We start from the raw sequence: 24,034 nt of genomic DNA, 5'->3' as shown, positions 1-24,034 counted from the left end.
CCCAAAATTACCATATATTCACTGTGGTACTTTTATTTTTATCCTTTTTCCTTTGGATTGCCCCTGTAGTGTATTCATTCATTTATTTTCTTCTTTATTTCTAAAAAGATAAAAGCATTGCCACACGCTAGTATCAAACAATTAATGCCATTTTTTCTTTTTCAATTTTTAAATAAACTTCTTATCGACAAAAAAACCAGATAATTTTCAACAAACCAAACTCAGCCTTAGTCCACTATTGTTTATTTTAACTATAGTTGTTTGTTAAACGGCTCCCCATTTGAGGTTCATTCTAAACATTACATTTGTACGAGTCGTGGCAATTAAAATTGAACGATTTTGTCATGCTGGGTGCTCCCGCACCGTGCCCGAGGGTTGTCTGCCAACATGGTATGGGTCCAGGTGGGCAGGAATCCCTCAGATGCACACGCATGGTTGCACCCAGGGTCGCACAGCATAACAGCACTGTAAAATTGAACAAGTCCAAAAGAAGCCACGATCTAGATTGAAACATGCTGCTTTGATAAAAGGGGAGGAAACCTCTTAAAAAGTTAAAAATTTCAAGTGAACAGTCATTCACTGTCCTCAAGAAGCAATGTCGAACCAGATCTCAACTGTGCACAAGTTCGAACTTCAAATTAACAGAACACGGAACATCTCTCGCACATGGCAGTTTTGTAGAGTCCCTGCAATGGCATTAAATCCCACCACATGACGGCGCTTCTTAATAACTTCAGGAATACATTCCTACAATGCTCAAAGAAACCAAGTCAGTTAACCCGAGAATATATTGTAAATGACGAATCACAAGCCTTACTGGAAATAATTACCTCACTTTCTGCAGCTGTAGCAGCATCATATGTATTTCATTCCTGCAATTCTTGTCCGCCTAGATATCAAGAATTGACTCAAAGAACAAATAACTCCTAATAATCCTAAAACTCTCACAGTTTGTATGTCTGTTATCACGATGGACGGCAAATTTAATGGCAATGTAAACAACAAGACTTGGTCAGTCTGCTTTACATAGTCCCACATAAAGCGGTTGAAGAGAATATGGTTGGGTAAGGTGAGCATAAGAAGGGCAGAATTTTTTACTGCAAAAAGCCAACTTATTCCTCCAATTTCAAGTCCCCATCCCATGCTCCCTCGCCAAGTTTCCTCCCAAATCCTGTAGAAAGCAGTCAATACCAAGTATCCAGATATAACCACTGTCACAGGAAAGTATCTTTGCCTGTCACCAAAACCAGCAAATATATCAGAATCCTGATTGAGAAGCAGAAGGATTGGCGCTAAGAAAAATATCGCTCGGCTTGCACCACCAGTGAGATGGATGTTGAGTATCAGGCAGAGGATGAAGCACATTATGGTAGCAACATTGCCTACTGCAGGCATCCAAACAGCCTCAGTTGTCAACCTCTTGATTGTGAGGGATGGTGCAGCAGATGCCCTCCTCTGGTGAATGAGTCGTGTTTTTGGTGGCAGGGCATAGTTGCGATCGGATTGACTTGGTGGCACACCTCTGCCAAGAGCCTTCTCACGCAGTAAAGATGACAACTCAAACTTGATTTCTAAAGCTATAAGCATGAATATCATTGCGTAGAGACCCATAAGTGACACTCTTGCTCCTTCGACAGCAAGGAGAGAGTTGAACCTCTCTGATTCTTCCCCTTCTTCAATACTACTCTTGGCCCTAAGCTGCCCTTCCAGTAAATAAGTAACTGGAAAGAGAGCTACCAATAAAGCAAATACCCATGGCAGAAGCCTCGTGCTTGAAGCAGATGGGAAGTGTGTGAAAACTACCAGGACAGAAGCACAAACAATTGCAGCAACAAGGAGGGGATATAGAATTACAGCTTCGAAGAAGTATTCAGCACAGATATAGATGCCCAATGTTGTCCCAACTCCAACAGCATAAAAAGTCCTCAATTCAACAATATACTTAATTGGTATAATGGACGTGATTGCTGCTAGAGTAAGCAAGATAGTTGTTATAAGTAGCCATGATGGCCATGTAGATCGACTAGCAAAAAATCCATAAATTGAGATATCATCATTAGACTCATGGGCTGCTTTAATCAAGTCTGAGTGGAATGTCAATGATAGTGGAATTGGTGGCTGCATTAGAACAAAAAGCAAACCCATCGACACTACCAAGACAAGGAATCTCTTAGCCAGCTGCAAACGCACAAAAAAATTATCTCCTGATTAAAACAAATATCTTTACCAAATATTGTATTATCCGAGATTCAAAATGCAAAATAATATAAGTTCAAGAACAAAAGAAAAGATATAATACAAAGATAAAACTTAGCAAGTGCCCTGCAAATATGAATGTAACAAAAACAATGTTATATGCAGGCATATGCATGTTAAAAGTATTAAGACCAAAACCATTATTTGCCCAAGCAAGAGACAGAAGATATCAGCAATATCTATGATTAATAAATTTACCTATATGGTCTCCTCGTAACAATTAATTTGCCTATGATTAAATAAATTTATCACATTTTCACAATTGTGCTTGCTTTGAGAGTATTGGAATAGTTCCATTAGCCCTATATTTTGTATTTATTAGTTTCCCATCCTATTTCAAATTATGTATGTTGTGTCAACTTGGTACCATAGCAGACCCTAATCTATCCACTTCCTTTACATTAGAAGTGAATCTTTATATCCTCTCAGCAGGTATTCACTCCTATCCTAGTGTTCACTGCAATTAATGATTCCAACTATCTAGTATAAGAAAAAAAAAATGGAATTCTAATTAGTTATAATGAAAAGATCATTAACCTTTCCACCTACAAACTGAGAATGATGTGGTCATTTAGTATGAATGGGGAAATTCAGCGCACAACTAATAATTGGCTTCTCAACAAAATCAAATAGATCCTCGTTCCCAACTGAGCATGGTGCAACACCAACACAGCAAGCCCTCATGACCTGCCAGCATAGGGGCCCACATGACAGCTGGAGAAATAGTCCACTTAAGGAACAAAAAACTGTAATGGAGTTTCATGCAGCTTATTAGGCTCCTAGCATCTTTCTAAATGAATATACATGAATTGTGCTTGTCGTGGCTGTCATTTAAAGGTTTTAAATCTTGCCTCTTCTTGTCATCTATGTGTGAACCAACATTAATATTAGTGTTGAAACATGGTGCCAACTCAATACACCATTAGGAACTCATTGCAAAATGTCAAGGAAGCTTTGACAATTCAACTAGGATAAAGGTGGGTGCTGAAACGTGGGATCCCTAGGTCAAACAAGGAAAGGATAGTGGATGGAATCGTTAAGCCTCTAATTTGTATCTTTTTCATCTTCCACTTCCTCTTTTCCCTCTTCCACTCCACTAGTGTACACAAGTTAGCATGCCTAGCAAGCACTGACCTATATCGTGTATCAACATAGGCATTCATAAGAACTTGGTGCCCCAAACAAATAAAAGATAAAAAAAAGGCTTATCTTTTCTACCTGATGCAAGAAAATGCATATTGGATCTTGATTTTGCCACTACAATAATTTGGCCCAAGGTTTTCAAATTTCCATCAGCACATAATTGTACGAGCTGTGAAATCAGTTTAGAGACTAGTATTTAAAACCTAGGCCATTTGAAATTATCAAAGTGGAATCCATTAATGAAGTGTAGAAGAGAGTCATTGCATTATGAACCAATCTTTATAGCAGGGAGAGTGGTTGAGTTGATAAAGCTACTGTTGAGTTTATGCTACAATCTGTTTAAAGGTTGAACAACAGATCCAGAAATTGTTAACCGGGGGACCCAGTACACAAATAAACCTCCCAAACTCTAACTCCTCTTTCTCCTGCTTATGCTTGCAGAACAACCCCCAACCTATGCCCTCTCCACTGAGCTCCAAGGTATAACAAGTCCTACTACCCCAGGAACCCTGAGATCTGAAAAAATCTCCGGCCTCATTCCATGTCCTTTCCTTATCCAGCATAGTTTCATTCCAGGAAAAAAAATTGAATTGTGCAGCCTCTCCATCTGTCAACCCCTATAATCTGAGAGTTTTCAATCCTTGTCCCTGTAGCTATAGGGGATTTCTCCCTATTATCTTAGTCGCCTCTAGAGAAATCATGATTACTAAATCTGGAAGAAATCCTCGCTTTAAACCTCATGAAGTCATCTTCCACTAACCAACTGTGAGCTTCTCCTTCTCATTTCTCCTTACTGATGAAACTGAAGCTACAAGAAGCATACCATCATGTTTGGGTTTGCTGTCATCCTCAAGACCAGTAGGTATAGAAGCGGGGTGATGCAACATCAAAATCAAACTGTAGAACAATCCATAAACATGCAGGAATTTGAAACTAAATTAGCGAAGAAAGAAAAGATAATCAATTCTAAGACTCTGAACTTCTTTTGTCCACTCAAAATCATCAGCAAGCAACAACAACAACCAAGCATTTTTCCACTAGGTGGGGTCGGCTGTATGAATCCTTTTACGCCATTGAGCTCTATCTCCTATTATATCATCATCTATATTTAAATAAATTTTATCTTGTTTTATTGTTGCTAACCAAGTCTTTTTTGATCTTCCTCTTCCTCGTTTGATATGCATGTTTATCATAGTTTCAGCAAGCATATCATGAAAACAAATATTCTAAATAAAACTAATATGCAAATCTTAATAGGGAATATAATTATTCCCTATTTATTACCAAAATAAAAATGCTAATTATCAAGTGACAAAAATTAAATTATAATTTTTGGCAGACCCATGAATCTTAAATATTTTCTAATTCCTTTCCTTTTATAGCGGATGCATTAATCTCAAATTAACCTCTAACTTATTTTCATCAAAATTATTTTCTTTTATGTCCTTTTATAGCGGATTCATTTCCTTGTCTACATTATTCTCCACTTCTGAGAAGAGATTGACTTTAGAGAAGTTGCTGGATTCTTTGTTGTTGCTTCCAAGCATAGAAAACAATGTGATGAGAAAATTAAAATACATGAATGCCATACAATATGAAAAGTTACTTCATTAAGTATTTAATAATAATCACAATGTAATTTTATTCTTAATATCAATACAACTCCCATGTGCAAAGTGGATCTCTCAGTTTAATATATAAAAGCAAATAATGAAATTTACTTCACTAAGTATTAATAATGATCATCACTTAGTACAATTTTATTCATAATATTGGCATATATAACTCTCATATGTAAAGTGAATCTCTCAGTTTTACAGATAAAAGCAAATAGGGAAACTAAGTATTTAATAATAATCATCATTTAGTATAATTTTATTCATAATATCGACACATATAACTCTCATATGCAAAGTGAATCTCTTAGTTTGAAAGAAAATAAGACATCTAATATAGTTGTTTGATGATCATTAAAGTTATAAGTAAATATAAAAGGAATAATTAAATGATTTGCAAAATTCATGATGTTTGCTGTATTTGATCTCTAAAGAAGTTCAAGTATACTAGAAGTTCTTCTAAGCTTACATCATTAAGAAGGCTCATCTAAGGTGTTACTAGAGGCTCTTCTAAATTGTTATCACATACTTATTTTATTAAGGTTATCAAAGGTTTATTTGAGGGCAACTCCAAGTTCATAGATTGTAAAAGTAGCAAGGACTTATTATCTTCGAATTTAATTCACTTAAGAAAGATTCTTTGTTTTTGCATCCTTGTTATGCAATCATTAATAAAATTTTATGAGACATCTTTTCATTAATTTTCTTGTCATTTTATGTTAATATGTAACAAGTTCTTGTCCGTTTTGGTTTTGGTTTTGGTTGTACTTAAACCAGTTGTATAATAAGTCAATCCACTTCAAACCAAACTATCATAAATGGGAGTCAAACTGAGTTTATAGGATTTGAGGAAAGAGTTGTAGACTCAATTTTTTAATGTTTTCATTGTAATAATATTGAGCAAGTTTAATCTCAAGCATTTCCTTTTTCCCTTTTCTAGAAGTTTAGGGGTTTTCTATCAATGAATCTACAAGGACCTTATGTTTTCTCATTTACCAAGACTAGTTATCCTCACATCTGCTGCAAGCAGACTTGATACATTTCTCCAAGATTCAAAGTATGCTTTACAGTCAAGCTATCTATTTCCAACTAGAACAGTATGATTCAGTAACATACAATGCCACTGTGAAGTTTGACAAGCATAGAAACAAGCCAAATAAATTTGATTTAGTTTAGTGGTCTAATCCTCTTCCGTGTCACATGTTTAGTAAGTTAGACTATTATACTTAGCCAATTGAGTTAAAATTTTAGAGAACCAAGTTGAAGAAGTATAAAGATGGAAAGTAATAGGATATCAAACTTAACAATAGTATACACTCTCCCATGTGGCATGTTTAGTTTTAAACTTAGACTATTATAAAAAAAATTTAATAGCATACCTGACAATAGTTTTAAAAATTTAGAGACAAGTTGAAAAAGCATAAGGATCGAAAGTAACAGTACATGTAACTAAACAATAGTAAATTCACTAATGTAATGTACAAAGAATTCATTGACCTAATTTTATTGTATGATATATATATATCACCAAAACATTAGATGATTAATAATAAATACCTTAGAAATATAAATACATTATCAATAAGTGATAATTAGTATCTTATAAATATAAATACTTCGATAAAGTGATAATTAATTAAATGAAAAGATAATATAATGTATTAAGTTTAATAAGCTTTATAACATCATTTAACAATTAATCATTGTCAAACGAGTGATGTTTGTTCCAAGGATAGATTACATAAACTCTTATCCCCATTAAGTCTATGCAAAGCAATATGACAAACAATAGTTAAATAATGGTTTCAAATCTCGTACCGAATCGGTTGAAATGATCAAAATATTCATAAGATTACTAAACTCAATACAACTAGGCACCGAGACAATGTCTCTTGTATTATTGTGCCATTCATATTGACGAATATCATGAACATTTCATGTTAACGCTCGACACCCCTTGACATACTAAATTTGAGATAACATTGTTCATTTTTTTATTTTGTAGTTTGTTTCCCTATAAGATCATGTCAAAATCATAGCATGCCCTATTGAAAGCGAATTGTTTTTTTTTTTTTCATCTCTGTCTTCCTTCCACCTCCAATTTACTGCTACCATCTTACATAGAAACATCAGCATGATAATGAAACATTGTTCCAATTTACCAAAACACTGGCATGACTTGATATTTGAACCTTGAGTTAAATTACCCTTTATTATATTAACTAATATTTTCTTTTATCTCCTACTATGTATACCTACCTTGCAATCTTTCACTCTAAAAGATTCAACAATTTAACAATATAACATATTGGTCGCCTTTAAACATGTTTTGATTTTCATATGTATTATGCACTAAAATGTCACCACTTACAACATTAGGGGCCTCTGGAAAATAGTATAAATCGTTTCTTCCATGATATGATATTGAAGTCAATATTGATTTTAGACCCACTTTATTCGATAGCATTGTATCATTAGTCAATTTGGTGGCCCAATTCTTGTCTGGAGATCAAGATCACCAACCGCCCTACTGAGTCTTCACCTTCCTCAATTTGATATTGTTTGAAGAAACATAATCACACATCATTCATGTGAAGAGTCTTTTTGCCAACGTCATTGCCCGTCACATATCATGCACTCAATGAGCTTCTCATAATCTCCATCGAGAGAAAATCTTCATCGAATCCTTTTTTTTATTTGTCCAAAAATTCACCAAATCTAAGCAGCCTTTGTTTTTTGTTCTCCTCAAGGTGATAATCATCCAGGTCAACGATATCCTTGAGTCGTTGGTAACATTGTGTTGTCATAGGAATTCACTGTGTCAATGTGTGATCATCAAAGCAAGCCAGGCCTTCGATATTGGGAGGTGACTAAGTTCACAAACAGTGAAGGCTCAATCTTCAAAGAGATGTGTTGTCAAAATGTTGCCGAATGCCATCCGAATATGTATTTGCATCCACCATGCCGTCGTACACAAAGGAGTGATCTTGGTATAAAAAAACAATTAAAGAGAAAAAAATGAATGATGTTGGACCTTAAAGGGGCATAATAAAAAGGTGGGTCTTGAACCTTTGACTTTAGCAACAAAAACAAAGGTCCTTACCTCTACAAAAATTATGTTGGACCTTAAAGGGGCATAATAAAAAGGTGGGTCTTGAACCTTTGACTTTAGCAACAAAAACAAAGGTCCTTACCTCTACAAAAATTATGTTGGACCTTAAAGGGGCATAATAAAAAGGTGGGTCTTGAACCTTTGACTTTAGCAACAAAAACAAAGGTCCTTACCTCTACAAAAATGATGTTGGACCTTAAAGGGGCATTATAAAAAGAAATGAAAGTGCTAGGGCCCTTTGGTCTCATATTTTGAAACAAGTTCTTATAATACACATAAAGACCAAGAGATCTCCACCTGCATGTCTTGCCATTTTGAGTCGAATTAGGTTGTCTTGGGCTTTAATAGATTAAAGTTTAATTTAGTGAATCTATTAAAGTTCTTCACAATAGTAATGTTAAAGATTATTTCTCTAATAACTTTGAGTCATTTCTTTCCAAGCATGAATATTCTTTCATCAATCTTCCTGCCCCTATACACCACAACAAAACAATGTGTGGAAAGGAAGAATTAATACTTTATTGAGACTCACCATATTCTACACCTGCATATTTAAATTCCCTTTTCTTTCCTAGGTGATGTGCTTCTTATTGCATATTATCATATAAATCGCATGTCTTCCTCTCCATTGTTCATGATTCCTTAAGATGTTGTCTCCACGAGGTGCCCAGTTAGCTAAAGGATGGCAGATTTGTAGCAATGGGGCAAGATCAAATCCCGGTGGAAATATGCCCTCGGGGAAAAACTCCTCACATCCCCTAGCCACTTGGCGATCGGCTATAAGCTGAACCCGTGATTTACGTCCCTTCATATAACGGACTTTGAGGGGCGCTTAGGGTGAGCGTAATCACCTTTGCTACAATGATTCCATGAGATGTTATATCTCCACAAGTACATGATAATACCTGCTTTGCATATTTTATATCCTCAATAGGATAAACTATTTTCACCACTGTCACATATCTTTTTAAATTACTTTCATCTTCAAAAGTGATATACATTCTTTAAGTCGATTCCAATCTTCAACTCTTTACCCTCTATATCTGAGAGGGTGTAAAGAGGATTTTTATATTTCTACCTCAGTATCAATTCACATGTCTTCTACTAATAAGGTGCTTTCCACACCTCCTGTTGTTGAGGTGCTTATTCCTAATGCCCCCTCCTCTGAAGGAGTAAAACCAAAAATAAAGACAGAAGAATGCTCCAACACGTTTTAAAGACTCTTGCTCACAAATTGCCTACTTTTGTTTCAGATCTGCCTTTGATTTGGACCACCTATTACTTTACTCAAAGGTACTCAAAGTGTTTTACTAATATCCACTTTTCTATTTTTTTTACCATATGTGTCAAAGTCGCCACCTATTATGCTTTTTTGTCCTCTTTATCATCACAAATAATTTGTAGAAATATTTTAGAGGCTCTTTTAAATCCCAATGGCAGTAAACTTTGATCAAAGAAAAGGATAGTCACCACTCCAATCCACTCAAATGGTTCTTGGAAGCTAGTTTCTTTCCCTCTAGGGAAGCCCACAATGGATTGCAAGTGGCTTTTCACTATAAATGCTCACCTAGTTGTACTTGGATCAATTAAAAGCTCGCCTAGAGGCCAAATGATTCACTCAAATCTTCAGAACAAACTACCTTGACATATTTTCTTCAGCGGCCAAGTTGACTTCAATTTGCCCCCTTCTCACCTTGTTAGCTATTTTTTTGAGCTCTTTCATCAGCTAAGAAGCAGAAATATCTTCATATTAATCTTATTGAGGTTTTATATGATGCTACCTAATCTTTAGGGCTTGTTGCTTAGGGTCTTTCTTTGTGTGAGATAAAGAAATCATTTATACGGGCTGAAGCAATCTCCAAGACCTTAGTTTGGAAACTTTAGATCTGCTCTTCTATAGTATGGCATGACCAGGGAGTATATGATGAATCCCTTAATATTTCACTTATGTCTTAATATTTCACTTGTCTTAGTCAGGGAGACATTCTTGTATGGACAATATCATTATCACCAGATAATTCTATTAGGTCATATAATTAAAGTACCTCTGTTTGCATTTACATATCAAATATTTAGGTGATCTCAAATATGGCTATTCACTTTAGAGGAGACCTTTTATATGTCTTAGTGGAAGTATTTGATATGCTTGAAGAGGATAGAATCTTAGGGACCAAACCAATTAACACTCCTATGGTTTGCAATAAGAGATCAGAACCAGAGGACCAGAACAGGAGGCAGATACAGAATTGAAGATTGGTAAGAAAAAGTGGATAGCCATACAGTTACAAGACCTAACATCTCAATTAGGGTCAGTGCCAGTCAATTCTTGGACTCCATATTGTAATCTGTAGTGAACAAGCTATGGCATGCTTCAGAAGGGCCAATCAGAATTATTACAACAACCAAGTTGCCATGCACATTTCCTTTAATATGGTATTTCATGAGAGAACAAAGCACATAAAGACCAATTGTTAATAAAATAAAATAAAAGAGCAACTGAATGAGATTGCCACCTCATTTTGTTAATTCCAATGTTAAACTAGGCATGTCGGCCAAATTTTTGAGTGACTTGGAATTTTATTCGTAGCGAACTGGGTTTATAAAGTATTTTTAAACCAATTTGTTTGTGAGTGCTATGGATGAAAATGTCAGCGTTTGCAATATTCAAGATTTACTTGTATATTTTCATTGATTAATGACATAAAAATAGAAGCCACCTAGAGTAGATGGTATGAATCTTTTCCCCCTAACAAAATGTCTCTACCTTAACTATTCCACTAATTCTACACTTGTTACTAAATTATAGGTTTTGTTCAACTTATTTGTTTCTGTGCAATGATTAACAAACTACTTCATTAATTTTGTCACAATCTATCTCCCTAATCACAATTGCAGTAAACCTTCCATTTCAGACCCATTTAGCAACGACATCAATTTCAAAAATACAATTCTTTTCACAACCCCAACTCCTAGCTTCCTAGCACCCAATTTAACAATGCCCTTAACTATCCATTTAACATTCAAAGCCTGACTCTAACAAGTTTCCTAAGCAGGTACTTGATAGAAAAAGCTTTCCCTTGTTTGTTATTTTTTTGAAAGGAAAAGAAGTTGAAAATTTTGTAGTAATTCTTTAAAAACATTATAAAATGATTTAGTTTTTAGATTTCATAAAAAAAATAACATGAATTTAGTTGGAATTACCAATGAAAATTGTGCGTGGTAGTGATGTTTCTACGTGATTATATTTGAGAAGGGAAAAATGTGCGTGTCCTAAAGAAACAATTCCCCAGCACATTTCTTCCATCCCACCTTTTTCGCCCAAGAAAACAACAGGAACAATGCCCAAGGAAGCCATTCTCCGGGCGTGTTTCCTTCAAGCTCATGAGGCATAGGGATTAAGCTTTTAAATAAGCAACTGACTCGAAATCCGACAAAACCTGAGTGCCCATACAATACCTAGTAACTCCCTTGGCACAACTGAAGAAGCATGACCCAGTTCACTATCTAATTACAATGGCACCTATCACCAGATGCACCATAAAAGCAAAGCTCGACAACAAATCTTGACATAATATCCCAAATCAACATAATTGTCTTTACCTGAAACACATTCCACGGTGACAGGCTTTTTAGATCTTCTGTCAAATTCCTGAGAAAACATTTCTGACAGCCTCAAGGGTACTATTCCTTGAACGGGCCTAGTTCTATTTTCCCAAAGATACCACATATCAATAGCAATAGTAGTATTAAACCCAGGAACTCGAAGTTTACTTTTCAAAAAAATGGTTTACCCCTCACCCATTCCTCCAAATAGAAATCCCAACCTTTCGTCCAGTGTATTAACCTCACAGTTGCTTAGCAAATTCACATTCCACCGGCGATCATAGTTGTGAAAGCCTCCACCATGCTACTAAACAAACTTTTTACATGTCTCATAAATATTTGCCAAAGAATGTTCCACCTCCTTCTTTAGTCTCCTAAGTAGACTCCTCCCTCCTATCATTATCAGCAGCCTTAGCACAAAGCGCACCATTCTCCGTGCAATGGCAGACCCAAATATTTTCACAATTTCCATCAGGACACGGATTAAAATAATTCAAACCACTTCAGACAAAATAAAATGCTCATAGAGCCCCAATGTTCCAAGAACCCTTATCAACTCAGAAACCTTCATAACCCTCCCTATAAGATCAACAGTCACAAAAGTCTGCCACCATACAATAGGAACTGGATCAAATTCATAGATCCTTCCAAACATTACAGTTTTGCCCACTAGCACAAGATAACCTCTAAGCTCCATAATGTAATTCTTCAAAACCCAGGATGAATAGCCAATGCAACCTAATTCCCAAGGATGACAAAATCATGCTTACCCCCAACACCTTCACCTAGATAAAATTATCACCATTAATAACAATCCTTCACTTTATCATATTCATTTTAGAATTGCATACGTTGGAACCCCAAAAGAAAACAGTACAGAAAACCTAAATACTTGGAAGGATAAAAAAAAACTGTACACAAAACCTATCAGCCCTCAAATCATCAATAGATCATGAGCAAATACAACAAGAAGAACAACAACAACCAACTTTTATCCGACTACATGGGTCGGCTATATGAATCCTTCTACACTATTGGGCTCTATCTTCTAATAAATGATCATTCTTATTTAAATAAATTTTATTTTGTTTCATTGTTGCTAACCAAATCTTTTTTTGTCTTCCTCTTTCTCATTTGATGTGCACATTTATCATAATTTTACATCACCTAACTAGAACATTTATTGGTCGTCTACGTACATGCTCATACTATCTTAAACATATCTCCCGAAATTTTCCTTACAATCCGACTTTCTCTCTAATATTTTCATTTCTTATCAAATCCATCCTTATATGTCTACACATCCACCTTAACATCCTCATCTTTACAACTCTCATCTTCTACTCATATGTTTGAGTCATAGCTTAACATTCAACTCCATATAATATAGCAGATCGAAATGTCATTTTGTAGAACTTTCCTTTAAATCTTTAGAGGTATTTATGATCACAAAGAACACCTGACAATCTCCTTCATTTCAATCATCCTTGTATTTGATGTAGTTTGCAAAAATGATCCTCAATACTTAAAACTCTCATTTAGAGACAACTCACCCCCTCCTATTTTAACAATTGTATCATTATATATAATATTGCTAAACTTAAATTCCATATATTATGTTTTTACTCTAGCCTAAAACCTTTCACCTCTAGCATTTTCCGCTAAGATTCAAATTTAGCATATATTCCTTCACATGTCTCATCTACCAAAATAATATCATCTACAAACAAAATCATGAGCAAATAGCAACTAATAAATTCTTACACCACCAACCTTAGATGGTGTGATCCTCCCCTAACTCACATAATACTTCATCCCACAAAATAGTTGATGAACAATTATAAAAGGGTAAAGTGGCAAAGAATCACGGTTGTATGACCACTAAACTCCATAGAATTAACCCCATTTTCATTACAATGAAAAATTGAGGAACAAATATAAGGTTCGATCTACCTGATAAAGTCAAAAGGAACATCATCTTCCCCAATATAACCAAAGCTTTCTAGCACATCATGTCAAAAACCTTTTGCAATATATTTCAATTATAAGGATAATTGCACCTTTACTTGTGAAAAAAGATGAACCATTTCGCTTACAAGGATGATATTATCATGCTACTTGTCGAGCAACAAAGCATTCTTGCAATAAGTTGAATATGCACTAATAATCAAAGAAATTTTAATTAACTGAAAACTTAACTCTAACTAAAATACAAAAGGAATGCCACTAATTCTGAAATAAATTAGCCTTATTAATCTCCCACTAAAATAAAACAAACTTTAAATTAATACACATCAAAACTACTTAACCATGCAAAATAAAACAATTAGAAACCATAAACACCAATAAAAAACTAATTCTCCTAAATAGGAAATCTCACCAAAATTGCCTTTTAGAAAATCTAAACCTTTTAAATCTAATCCCTAGTTTATCATATGCATTAGCAATATCCCCACTCCAAAGCTTCGGATATCACTTAACAAATGTTTGTCAAACATTTTCAGCACCCCTATAACCTCCTCACCCTCAAGCAGTCCAGTAATACATTTTATCTCCTAATATTCACTTGATTATGAAAGAATTTGGAATTCCCGTCACCCCTTCAATCCAATTCATCTTTACCTTTGAGCTCCACTTCATACAGTAATAGACTGTTAAGCTAAGCCTTCTCAGAATCAGAAAGCCCCATACGACTCTCCTTCAACACCAACATCATCACCTCCTAAGTTACCTCAAGTTTCCTATCAACATTGCCAACCTTCTTATAACTCCACTAACTAAATGCTTTAGGAAGAACAGAAAGGCCGCATCCCACATCAGAGAGATAAAAAAAATCACACTCATATTGACTTTTAATCACTTAAAAAGCCCAAGATATTCCTTCTAGTAGTGCTCAAAAACAAAATCCTTCCTGCAAACCAATTTCTCCCTATTTTATAGGATAGGGAAGACAAATGAGTAACCTGAGCCTCCTCAAACATCTTCAGCCAAGGAACATAAGCATATATACCTTATCTACTTATTGTATCAGAAACCAAAATCAGTAAAAATTTCTTTATAAATTCTATAAACCCAACAGCAAACCTTACCCAGGAAAAACCCACATCATCCTTCCTATCTTTAGTTTGACAAACACAGATAAAAACACAATCTACAAGCCAAATGCAAACTAACACTGTGAACCCAACAGCTTCCACAATTTAATTACGCTAGTACCAAAAGTGTTAGCATACACACTAGAAAAAAACAAACAGTAGTACTATCTGAAACCACTGCTCATACAACTTTTATTCTTAAATCGCCAACACCTAAGAACACTCCTGCAAGAACAGAATTAAACCCTCCAACCTCCCATCAGAAGGAGCCCAGACACTAATCCAACTGCTGTCACAGACCTCTTCACTAAACCTCCTCCAAGAAATCTTCTAACAAGAAAAAATGCTGCTCACTATCCTTCCTAGAACTTTGAATATTTGATATTAGTGCAATCATCAGCAAACAAGCAATTATAAAGAACACATTCTCACTCCATCAGATCGTCCAGCAAAATCTCCCTACAAAAATCACAAGGAAACCTCTTTTTCTTTGACAAATTATTTCTAGAGGATCTTCCTTCCCAAATTTTGCCTAAACTCCATTACCCTTCCTCTCATTAAATTCTATATCCTGTGATTTATTAACATCCACAACAACATCCATACCTCCACAACTACCAGCAACTTTGATAAATTGATCTTTCACAGAAAATCTCAATTTCCATGTCACCTCCTGCTACTAAGCCTCAGAAATCAACTGCCCAAGAAATTATTCAGCAACCCCAAAGGAAGAAAAAACCATTTCAGCCCCACTAACATCCACCTTCTTCAAACTCTGCTCCCTATTTTTAATGTTTGAGGTATGAGCGGAAGAAATATTCATCTTATTACACCCTTTGACTTGATCAAACAAATCTCAGCCAACACGCATCCTTCCATAGCAAAAGAATCATGAACCTCAAAACTCCGTTGACAACTTTACCACCATCACTGGTCGGCACATCCATCATGCCCTATTAACCCACCTCCACATTATTATAATTGAACAGATTGATAGAATAAACGCCACCCCTCTTAGTAGCGGATTTAACAATACTCCCACAACCAAAAAGGTAATCCGAAATCTTCCTTTAACCACACCAATATTGGAAGAGGAAACTCTCCCACTCCCCATAATGCTACCTGTCTTGGTACTCTTATATTTGGCACCACAGTTACTCTTTATGCCCAATTCTAATCACACCAGTAGAAAAACCATTGAATGTTATCATAAATTAAACCGTTTACCTCCTGATGCAACGCACAATTCTTAAGGCAAAAGTTTATCAACATCAACCAAGAAACACCTTAGCAAACTTAGCCCTGTCCTCAAAAACAGTCACCTGGTCAATTTTAACTGTACTCCAAACAACAACTACCAGAAAAGGAAGAATGTCATCATGAATGAGATCCAACGGAAAACCATCAAACTATAGCTATACAGGTATCTCATTAACCTTTTCCACAAGGAGATGAAAACAAGACCACCACAGAATCAAAGAGAGAGCCCTACCATTCGAGAACAAAGGTCCAGCTGACAAAACATCTGTACAATCATCTCCACCTTTAAAATAAGAATGCAAAGAAACCCTCATAAAAGTCTTTGAATTTAATCAAATTCAACTTGCAAGCTTTGAATTTAATCAAAGCTTTGAATTTTTTTTTAAAAAAAAACCTCATAAACTATGCAAGCTTTGAATTTAATCAAAATAGAAGTCTTATTAATAAACACAACACTGTTAGCAAATAGCATTCACTCGGGTGGTTTCACTTGAATATTCTTTGTTAGTTCATCTAGTACTAATGTGAACATAGAGGGACTTAGAGTTGACCCTTATTGTGAACCTACAAAATAGGAAAGATATCAACCAATAAGTATAACTTCTATATTAATTAATTTAATTATGTAGTTTTCGTAACCTAACAACACCCACCCACCAGAGTTCATCCTCACTACCCACCAGTTCCTACTATTTGCCTTCTCCAACTTGACCATGCGGGGTCAAGTATGATACCTCTCCTCTTGCCTTACAACTTAGTATTTTTTTTTTTCATTCCAGGTGTGTGTCTGCATAGACAATGCAACTGCAGAAAGCTCTTGCCAATAATATCAATATTGATTGGCTTACAAAATAAAAAGTGAAAATCAGAATTTACGCCAAGTATCCACTAAAGCTTCATGGAAATTGGCCTAAAGTATTGCTCCAAGAATGGTAGAACTTCAGCATCAGGATAGAATCTTGACTTCTACAACATTTGTCCATATACTATTAAGATGTCTTCAAAAACAACTCATCCTAATGCTTATATTTATCATCATTTGCAAAACATGGAGGATGCATAATTTCATTTAATGATCTTGGACCTCTTTACCAAATACAATAACAACCATTTACATAACATAGGTACAAATAGCTTGCGGAAGGAACTTTCAATTAAATGATTTGAACCATTTTACAAGTACAAGAGCTCCTTATGTGTTACAAATCCCATCATTAGCCTAAAAAGGGCAGCCCGGTGCACGAAGCTCCCGCCATGTGGGGTCTCGGGGAAGGATCCATTGTACGCAACCTTACCCTGCTTTTTGCAAGAGGCAGTTTTCAGGATTCGAACTCATGACCTTTTGGTCACATGGCGACAACTTTACCGTTGCGCCAAGGCTCCCCTTCAAAATCCCATCATTAGCCTGGGTAGGAAAAAAATTACGACTGGATTTCTTCTAACAATACTTCAAATCTGCTAAAATCTCATCACAAATAGATGTCTAATGTCAAAATTTTACAGGTGTGTTTGGTTTGTGTGTTTTTCATTTTCATTTTCTGAAAAAACGTGCATTTCTGAAAAATGGTGTTTGGTTTGCATTTTTCGTGTTTGTTTTCTAAAAAATTAGATAGCGTTTTCTAGAAAAATAGAGAATGACAAAAAATCATTTTCTGTTTTATAGAAAACACGCATTTTCCATAAAATGAAAATGGAAAACGTGTAAACCAAACGCACCCCACATTTTCTATTGCCATGCCTTTTGAGAAGGTTGCCAAGGGATCTCCCTACATTTCATCACGCATTCTGTGTGCATCCTTAATGAGGATATTGAGCATCTGTTCCCCTGTCACATCTGGTCTGATTATAACACAATGGATTAGCCCTTTTAGACCAACAATATTTCCTAGATCTTCATGCATTTTTATTACATGAAAATGATAACTATCCGTCTTGCATTGTTTAGCGCTGTGTTTTATATCATGTTAGTTATTTTGAAGAGGATTGTCTGTTTTCTTTTGTGAATCCTTGAAAAAATAATGTTGGTAATAGTAATAGTTATACTATTTTCTACAGAAAAATGCATAAATAAATTTACAGAATACAAAGCTTCAGAAAAAATATATCTTTGAGACAATAACACTTAGCTTATCTATCAGAGAAATTGCATGAATAATGGATAGATCAATTTCAAGGAAACGATTAGTATGAAGTCAACAACCAAATCCAACAGAAATGTTTATAAAGACAGAAAATGAAACAAAAACATAAAGAGTTAATATGACTCCACTTGTGTGACACGAGATGTAGAATTCGATTTTACCTGAACATGAGAGAAGTGGAGGGCGACTATTGGGATGCAAGCAACCCCAGCCACAAGAATGAGTGATCCCACAAGCAAACCATCAGATGGAGGCCTTCCATTCCACCATTGAAGAGCTTCAAAGATTGTTTCACGACACAACCAAGTAGAGAAAGCAATCACGGCAGCATGAACATAGCCTTGCCAGGCCTTCATTCTTGAAGCTCCTTTTGACTTATCCCTGTGTAATTGCAAACAAGAAACCAAGCAGATAAGAACAACTCAAAGCAAAAATGCAAGATATCTAGGAAGTAATTGCAACCAGCACAAAGACGCAATCATTATTAACAAATGATTTCTTCAAACGAACACAACATATAAGTCTTCAATACCAAAAAATGGATGAGAATGGATTTCTTCATACTTGTAAAGAAGCAATGGAGGGGAAATAGCCAACAGCAAAACAGCTGTCATCCACAAAATTGATTTTGATGTAATAAAAAGCATAGCAAGCTTTGATAAATACAGACAGGTTAAGATCCAAATTGCTTTTGGGCCAATCCGGTGATCTATTGCCAATCTCCTCGCCAAAGTCAATCCCAAGAAGGTGGTTGTCAAGACCATGTAACTAGGATACATAACATCTTCATCAAATCCAAAGTAATAGATAACAGTATAGTTGAAGAAACGGTCCTCTATGTAGCACAATAACAATGCATGGCCAATCAAGCCAACCTCAGTAAGAAATTGCAACTTCATAGGTAGCAATGCCAAACCAGGAATGGTCATTGCCATGATGATGCTTGCGACTATCAACTTGCAGAAGGTTTTCAAAGGCATACCAGCCAACCATATATTGAGATCCCAGTAGTTGTGTACAACAAACCACAGAACCATCATGCTCGCTAATGCCACAAAGGCAAAGTAGGATGACAAGCTTTTCTTTGTAAAGAAACGTGCAATATAGAAGCCAGAGATCATAGGGACAGGGAGAAACTGCCAAATCAACAATAGAAAGTTTCATTAACTGCTGGCAAACAGATGGTATGATAAGATATGGTTAAAGAAGCAACAAAATAAGTGAGATACAGCATCTAGGCCCTTCAGAAAAATGGAAAGGTAAACAACTCTACTAAAAAGAATTAAATAACCATTCACACAACACTTTATAATGTGTGTATGGCATTTGATGACCTATAAACAGATTGTCTGCTATTTTCTCTTAACCTTTTAAGATAAAATAAGCATGGTCTAAATGCAAATTTAGCCATCTGAGTACAAAGCCTATTCATCAACTCTGTTAATGGAAGTGTTGAACTCACAAATTTGAAATGTGAGCCTAAAGACAGGCTGTTAACACTACAAAACAGACCAGACCTAGTTTGTTACCACCATTAACAAGAGGAAAAGAAGGGTTAGTCATGCAATTGAAATATCCAGTAATCTAAGTTAATATCCCTGTAAAATATTCTGTACCATTTAAATATAGTTGCTAAATGGTCTGCTTGAATAGTTATATCATTCAATTAGAGATTTATTAACATAGTAAAATAAAAAATAAGAATAATAAGCAATACTTTAGCTTCAGGTCTATCTTCTAGCTCAGTCAACAATAGTTGATTTGGCATCCTGAGCCATGCATTTGTAAGTAATTTCCTGCTTATCCTTGGGTGTTTAATTGAATTGTATGCTTGTTCATCATGTATTATTCCCATAAGATGCATTAATTCAAGGAAGTTTCAAAATTTGCTAGCTTAGGCCATGGGAGAAGTCAGTGTCCATGTGAATTGTTAATCTGCAGGCAGTTATACATACAATGAGTATACAAGGTGCATAATTTATTTAATGTAGTGCTTGTGAAAGAGACTAATGCTCAAAGATGGGTTTTTGAGCATATAGTTCAAGTTAAATAGAAGTATATAACCTAACTACAATAAGCATCCAAATTGAGCTTATAAGATCAGAAGTTTTTATATTGATCACACGGGTTAGTGCCTGAAGGGAACAAACTGCAAAAAAGACAATTTAACTATATATACATGCTAGAGTATGAATTCTTGATAATTTTATTAGCATAACTGAAACAAACAATCGTTAGTTCCATCACATTGCAAGAGAGATGGAATATGATGTTGTAGAGATGAAAACATACCAGGATAGGGAACCCAATAACTACTGCGCCAGCTGCACTAACCAGAACCAACGAAACAGTAAAAGCTGCTGAGCTGAAAGCATCACCAACCATACCAATTACATAAGCCCCTACGACGGATGCACCTCCGAGCATTGTAACAGTGACGAGTAGGTAGTTAAAGGGTGGAGGAGCATGCAAGTATCTTCCAAAGGAATGAAATACAACTCTGACCTCGAGGCAGAGGACAACGACTAACATTGCCACCACTCCATTGACCACCCGAATCCGATGCATCTGGTGTGCATCCCTTGTAACCCACCATAGTGCCCCCCACATAGATGCATAAAGCTGGAACAAAAACGGAATAAAGAAGAGCAGCAGGAGATCACATACGGATGCAGAGGAGGAGAAGATAGCCGCATGGTGAGAACCAATGTGGAACAGAAGCGGCACAAAGAGAAGATACAAGGTGTGAAAGCATCCCTCCAGCGGACCAAGTATCTGAGATTCTCCGGCGTCATGCTTCTGCGACTTAAAGGAGGATGGGCGGGGGAGAGCGAAGAGCCAGTAGAAAAGGCAAGCAAATGCCATCAGGTAGTAAGCGGCGTTAACCATGCCGACTGCCGAGACAGTGGCCCAGGTAAAAAGCGGAGGCATGACGACGGGGATGCAGGCAAACAAGAGGCGCTCCAAAGCGGGAAGAATGGAAGGGTTCTCGATGTGTATCCATCGGAACTGGAGCGAAGCCCAGACTCCGATCAGGAATGTTGTATCGGCACAGAGGAGGAGTGCGAGGCCAGAGAGGAGAGGGGCATAGTAGATCGAGGCAGAGAAGAAGAAGGCAAGCTGGGAGGCGATGAGGGAGGTCCAGACCGCAAAAAAGGCAGCGGTTCTGAGGCGGAGCGAGTCGAGGAGGTAGGCAAGGATGAGGCCAACAGAGAGGACGGTCAGGACGGGAGCACCACCGAGGTCGAGGAGAAAGGCAGCGGCGGGGACGAGGGCGAGAGCGAGACGAGGGTTATGGGAGAAGGCGGAGGAAGAGATGAGGCGGCTCTTGGAAGCGGAAGAGGAGGGAGATGGGGAGGGGGAAGGAGAGGAGGAGGAGGCGGAGGGAGAAGGGCGGACGAAGGGATTAGGGTTAGGACTGGGGGAGGCACTGCGGGAGGAGGCGGAGGAGGAAGGGCTGGTGAAGGTGGGGAAGGATGGAGCGCTCATGGAGGCAGAGATGAATGCGCGGTGGCGAGCCAAGGGGTCGTCGGACATCATCGTCGAGTTTAGTTGGGAATTAGGATTGAGGTTTAGTAGCCAGCTAGGTGGAGGTCGAAAAGTGGTGGCGAGGTCCGCATTTTCGTCGATTAGAGGACGGGAAGTCGCCGGTTCCTTATAAAAATTCGATTAATTTATTTTAGTTAGTATTTAAAATAAAATAAAATAATTATTCGTTTCTATAAAAATATTAAAAAGATGTTTCATCCTTACTTTTATAAAATAAATAATTGTACCAGCAATTACAAGCAAACTGCTCTAGCCGTAATTGTTATAAATAATTTTAATCAATTTATTTTATATTAATCAAGTTAATGTGATTTTTAATTAATGTTGTTACCTGACGTCCAATCCTTCCTGACTTGTTAGGATTTTTCTTCTTATATCAAACATTTCACTCACATGTCAAATGTACAATTAATTATTATTCATTTAAACTTTACTCACTTGGCAATCGATCAATCATGATTCATTTAAATTTTACCTTTACTAATTTTCTATCGGACTTTCAACTATCAAATATCTGATGAATATTGACTCATTTGGATTATATATTTCTCAATACTCGGTTGAACTTCTAATTGTTAATTGTCGGTCAACTATGACCCACTTAAACTTTCTCCACTATCAAGTATATGATTAACCTTGACTTATTTGATGTCTCACTCAACCATCAAACATACTTGGTCAATCTTAACCCAAGATCAATTGCACCAACAATAACGACTCAATTTTGGTGGTAGTCGATGATTCTCCAAAATGACTTATTTTATTCCTTGCCACGAGACTTCAAAAGTTAATCATGTTGTTAATTTCTGTAAGTACGTCGGATAAGTTTTAATATGATCAACCGAGTTAAGTTATGTCTTATTATATTTGATCATTATGTCTAAGTGTATAAAAACTTAGGAGCACAAAAAGTCGAACGGACAATGGACGAGAAGAATGGCACGAGAAGCTAGTTGATGGACTTGCTGCATCCGAGGAACGAGATGCTATGGAAGAGTATGCCAGTGGATCGAGAATGACAAGCCCGATGCTTCCAAGGGGCGAGAAGCCGAAACAGAAGATTGCTCGAGGAGAAGGCCGGAGTTGGGTTCGGATGAGCTCAACTCTGGATGGCCGAAAAAATCACCTAAGCGACTGGAGTAGAAGTCAGACACAAAGTTGATTTGTCCAGGCGCCTGGACCACTTTGGGCCAGAATATGAGCCTCTTCGCGAACGTTGTTGCGAATAACGTTCGAAGTCCTCGTCAGCAACACTCTAGGCGCTCGAACCGGTCCAGGTGCCCAGGTTTCGATAAAGTGTTATCTTCAAACAATTGCGAGTAGATAAGGTGCACCGTTGGGGGCGCTTGGACCCACTCCAGCTCCCAGACCTACCACAACCAACGGTCAAATATGATCAAAGGGCTATAGAAGGAGAGCTTGCTCTCCTGTTCAAACACAACACTTGTAAAACGACACACTTGTATTCAAATTCTATTTCTGTGCTTTCAACGATTGTAAGAGAATACTCCGCCTTCATCAAGGAGAACTTTTAGTGAGCTTCAATTATCTTGGATTAATAACCATGCTCGTTGTAACCAGGTAAAACTTTTCGTATCTTACTCCTTTTTATGTTATTAATTTTGTTTAAACTAACAGTATGTCTTTGCTAAGAATCAAGAAAAAGAAAGTGTGTATTTTATTTATAGAGCAATTCATCCCTTCTTGTCAGTCTCACCGAGACCATTAATTGTATCAAAGCGAGGACGGTTCATAAGGACTAACTGTTGTCTAAAGCACAAATGGTCAAAGCAAATATTTATTCACCAAAATTCGAGGGGGACTTTGTCAACTGGAAAATAAAAATGAAGATATTTTTTAAAATAGACTTCGATATCTTATTAACTATAAAGTATGATTTCGTAGCACCTCATGATCAAAACAGTGACAAAAAAGAAGAAAATCATTGGACCAAGAAGAAGTAAGCAAACTTCGCGACCAACGACAAAACAGAGTTTTATCTATTGAGTATTCTACAACTCCAAGAAGTCAATTAGATCAGAGCCTACGAGTCATCCAAAGAATTTTGGGAGAAATTTCTGGAATTGCACGAAGGAATCTCAAAGGCCAAGCTAGTGAAATGGGATCTACTCCGAAATCAACTAACAAACCTTCGGATGGAAAAGGGAGAAATGGTGGCTCAATTGCACGCGAAGATCAAGGAACTTCTCACCAAACTCAACAACCTTGAAGAAGCAATAATAAATCTAGACTCGATAA

At 36.5% G+C, this 24,034-nt stretch overlaps 1 protein-coding gene across 1 annotated transcript; it reads right to left on the bottom strand.

Annotated features, from left to right (window-relative positions):
• Positions 1-501: 501 nt before the first annotated feature.
• On the bottom strand, positions 502-21,876 carry LOC121982152. Its single transcript, XM_042535074.1, has 5 exons — positions 20,519-21,876; positions 18,791-19,362; positions 18,388-18,607; positions 831-2,178; positions 502-747 (listed from the first exon to the last, which is right to left on the bottom strand). Exons 1-4 carry the CDS (start codon positions 21,764-21,766, stop codon positions 856-858), a joined length of 3,363 nt encoding a protein of 1,120 aa, XP_042391008.1. The 5' UTR covers positions 21,767-21,876; the 3' UTR covers positions 502-747; positions 831-855.
• Positions 21,877-24,034: the final 2,158 nt, after the last annotated feature.

Source organism: Zingiber officinale, chromosome 5A (genome assembly GCF_018446385.1).
Source record: "Zingiber officinale cultivar Zhangliang chromosome 5A, Zo_v1.1, whole genome shotgun sequence".
NCBI classification, from domain to species: domain Eukaryota; kingdom Viridiplantae; phylum Streptophyta; class Magnoliopsida; order Zingiberales; family Zingiberaceae; genus Zingiber; species Zingiber officinale.
This window is presented reverse-complemented; position numbering and strand designations above follow the sequence as displayed.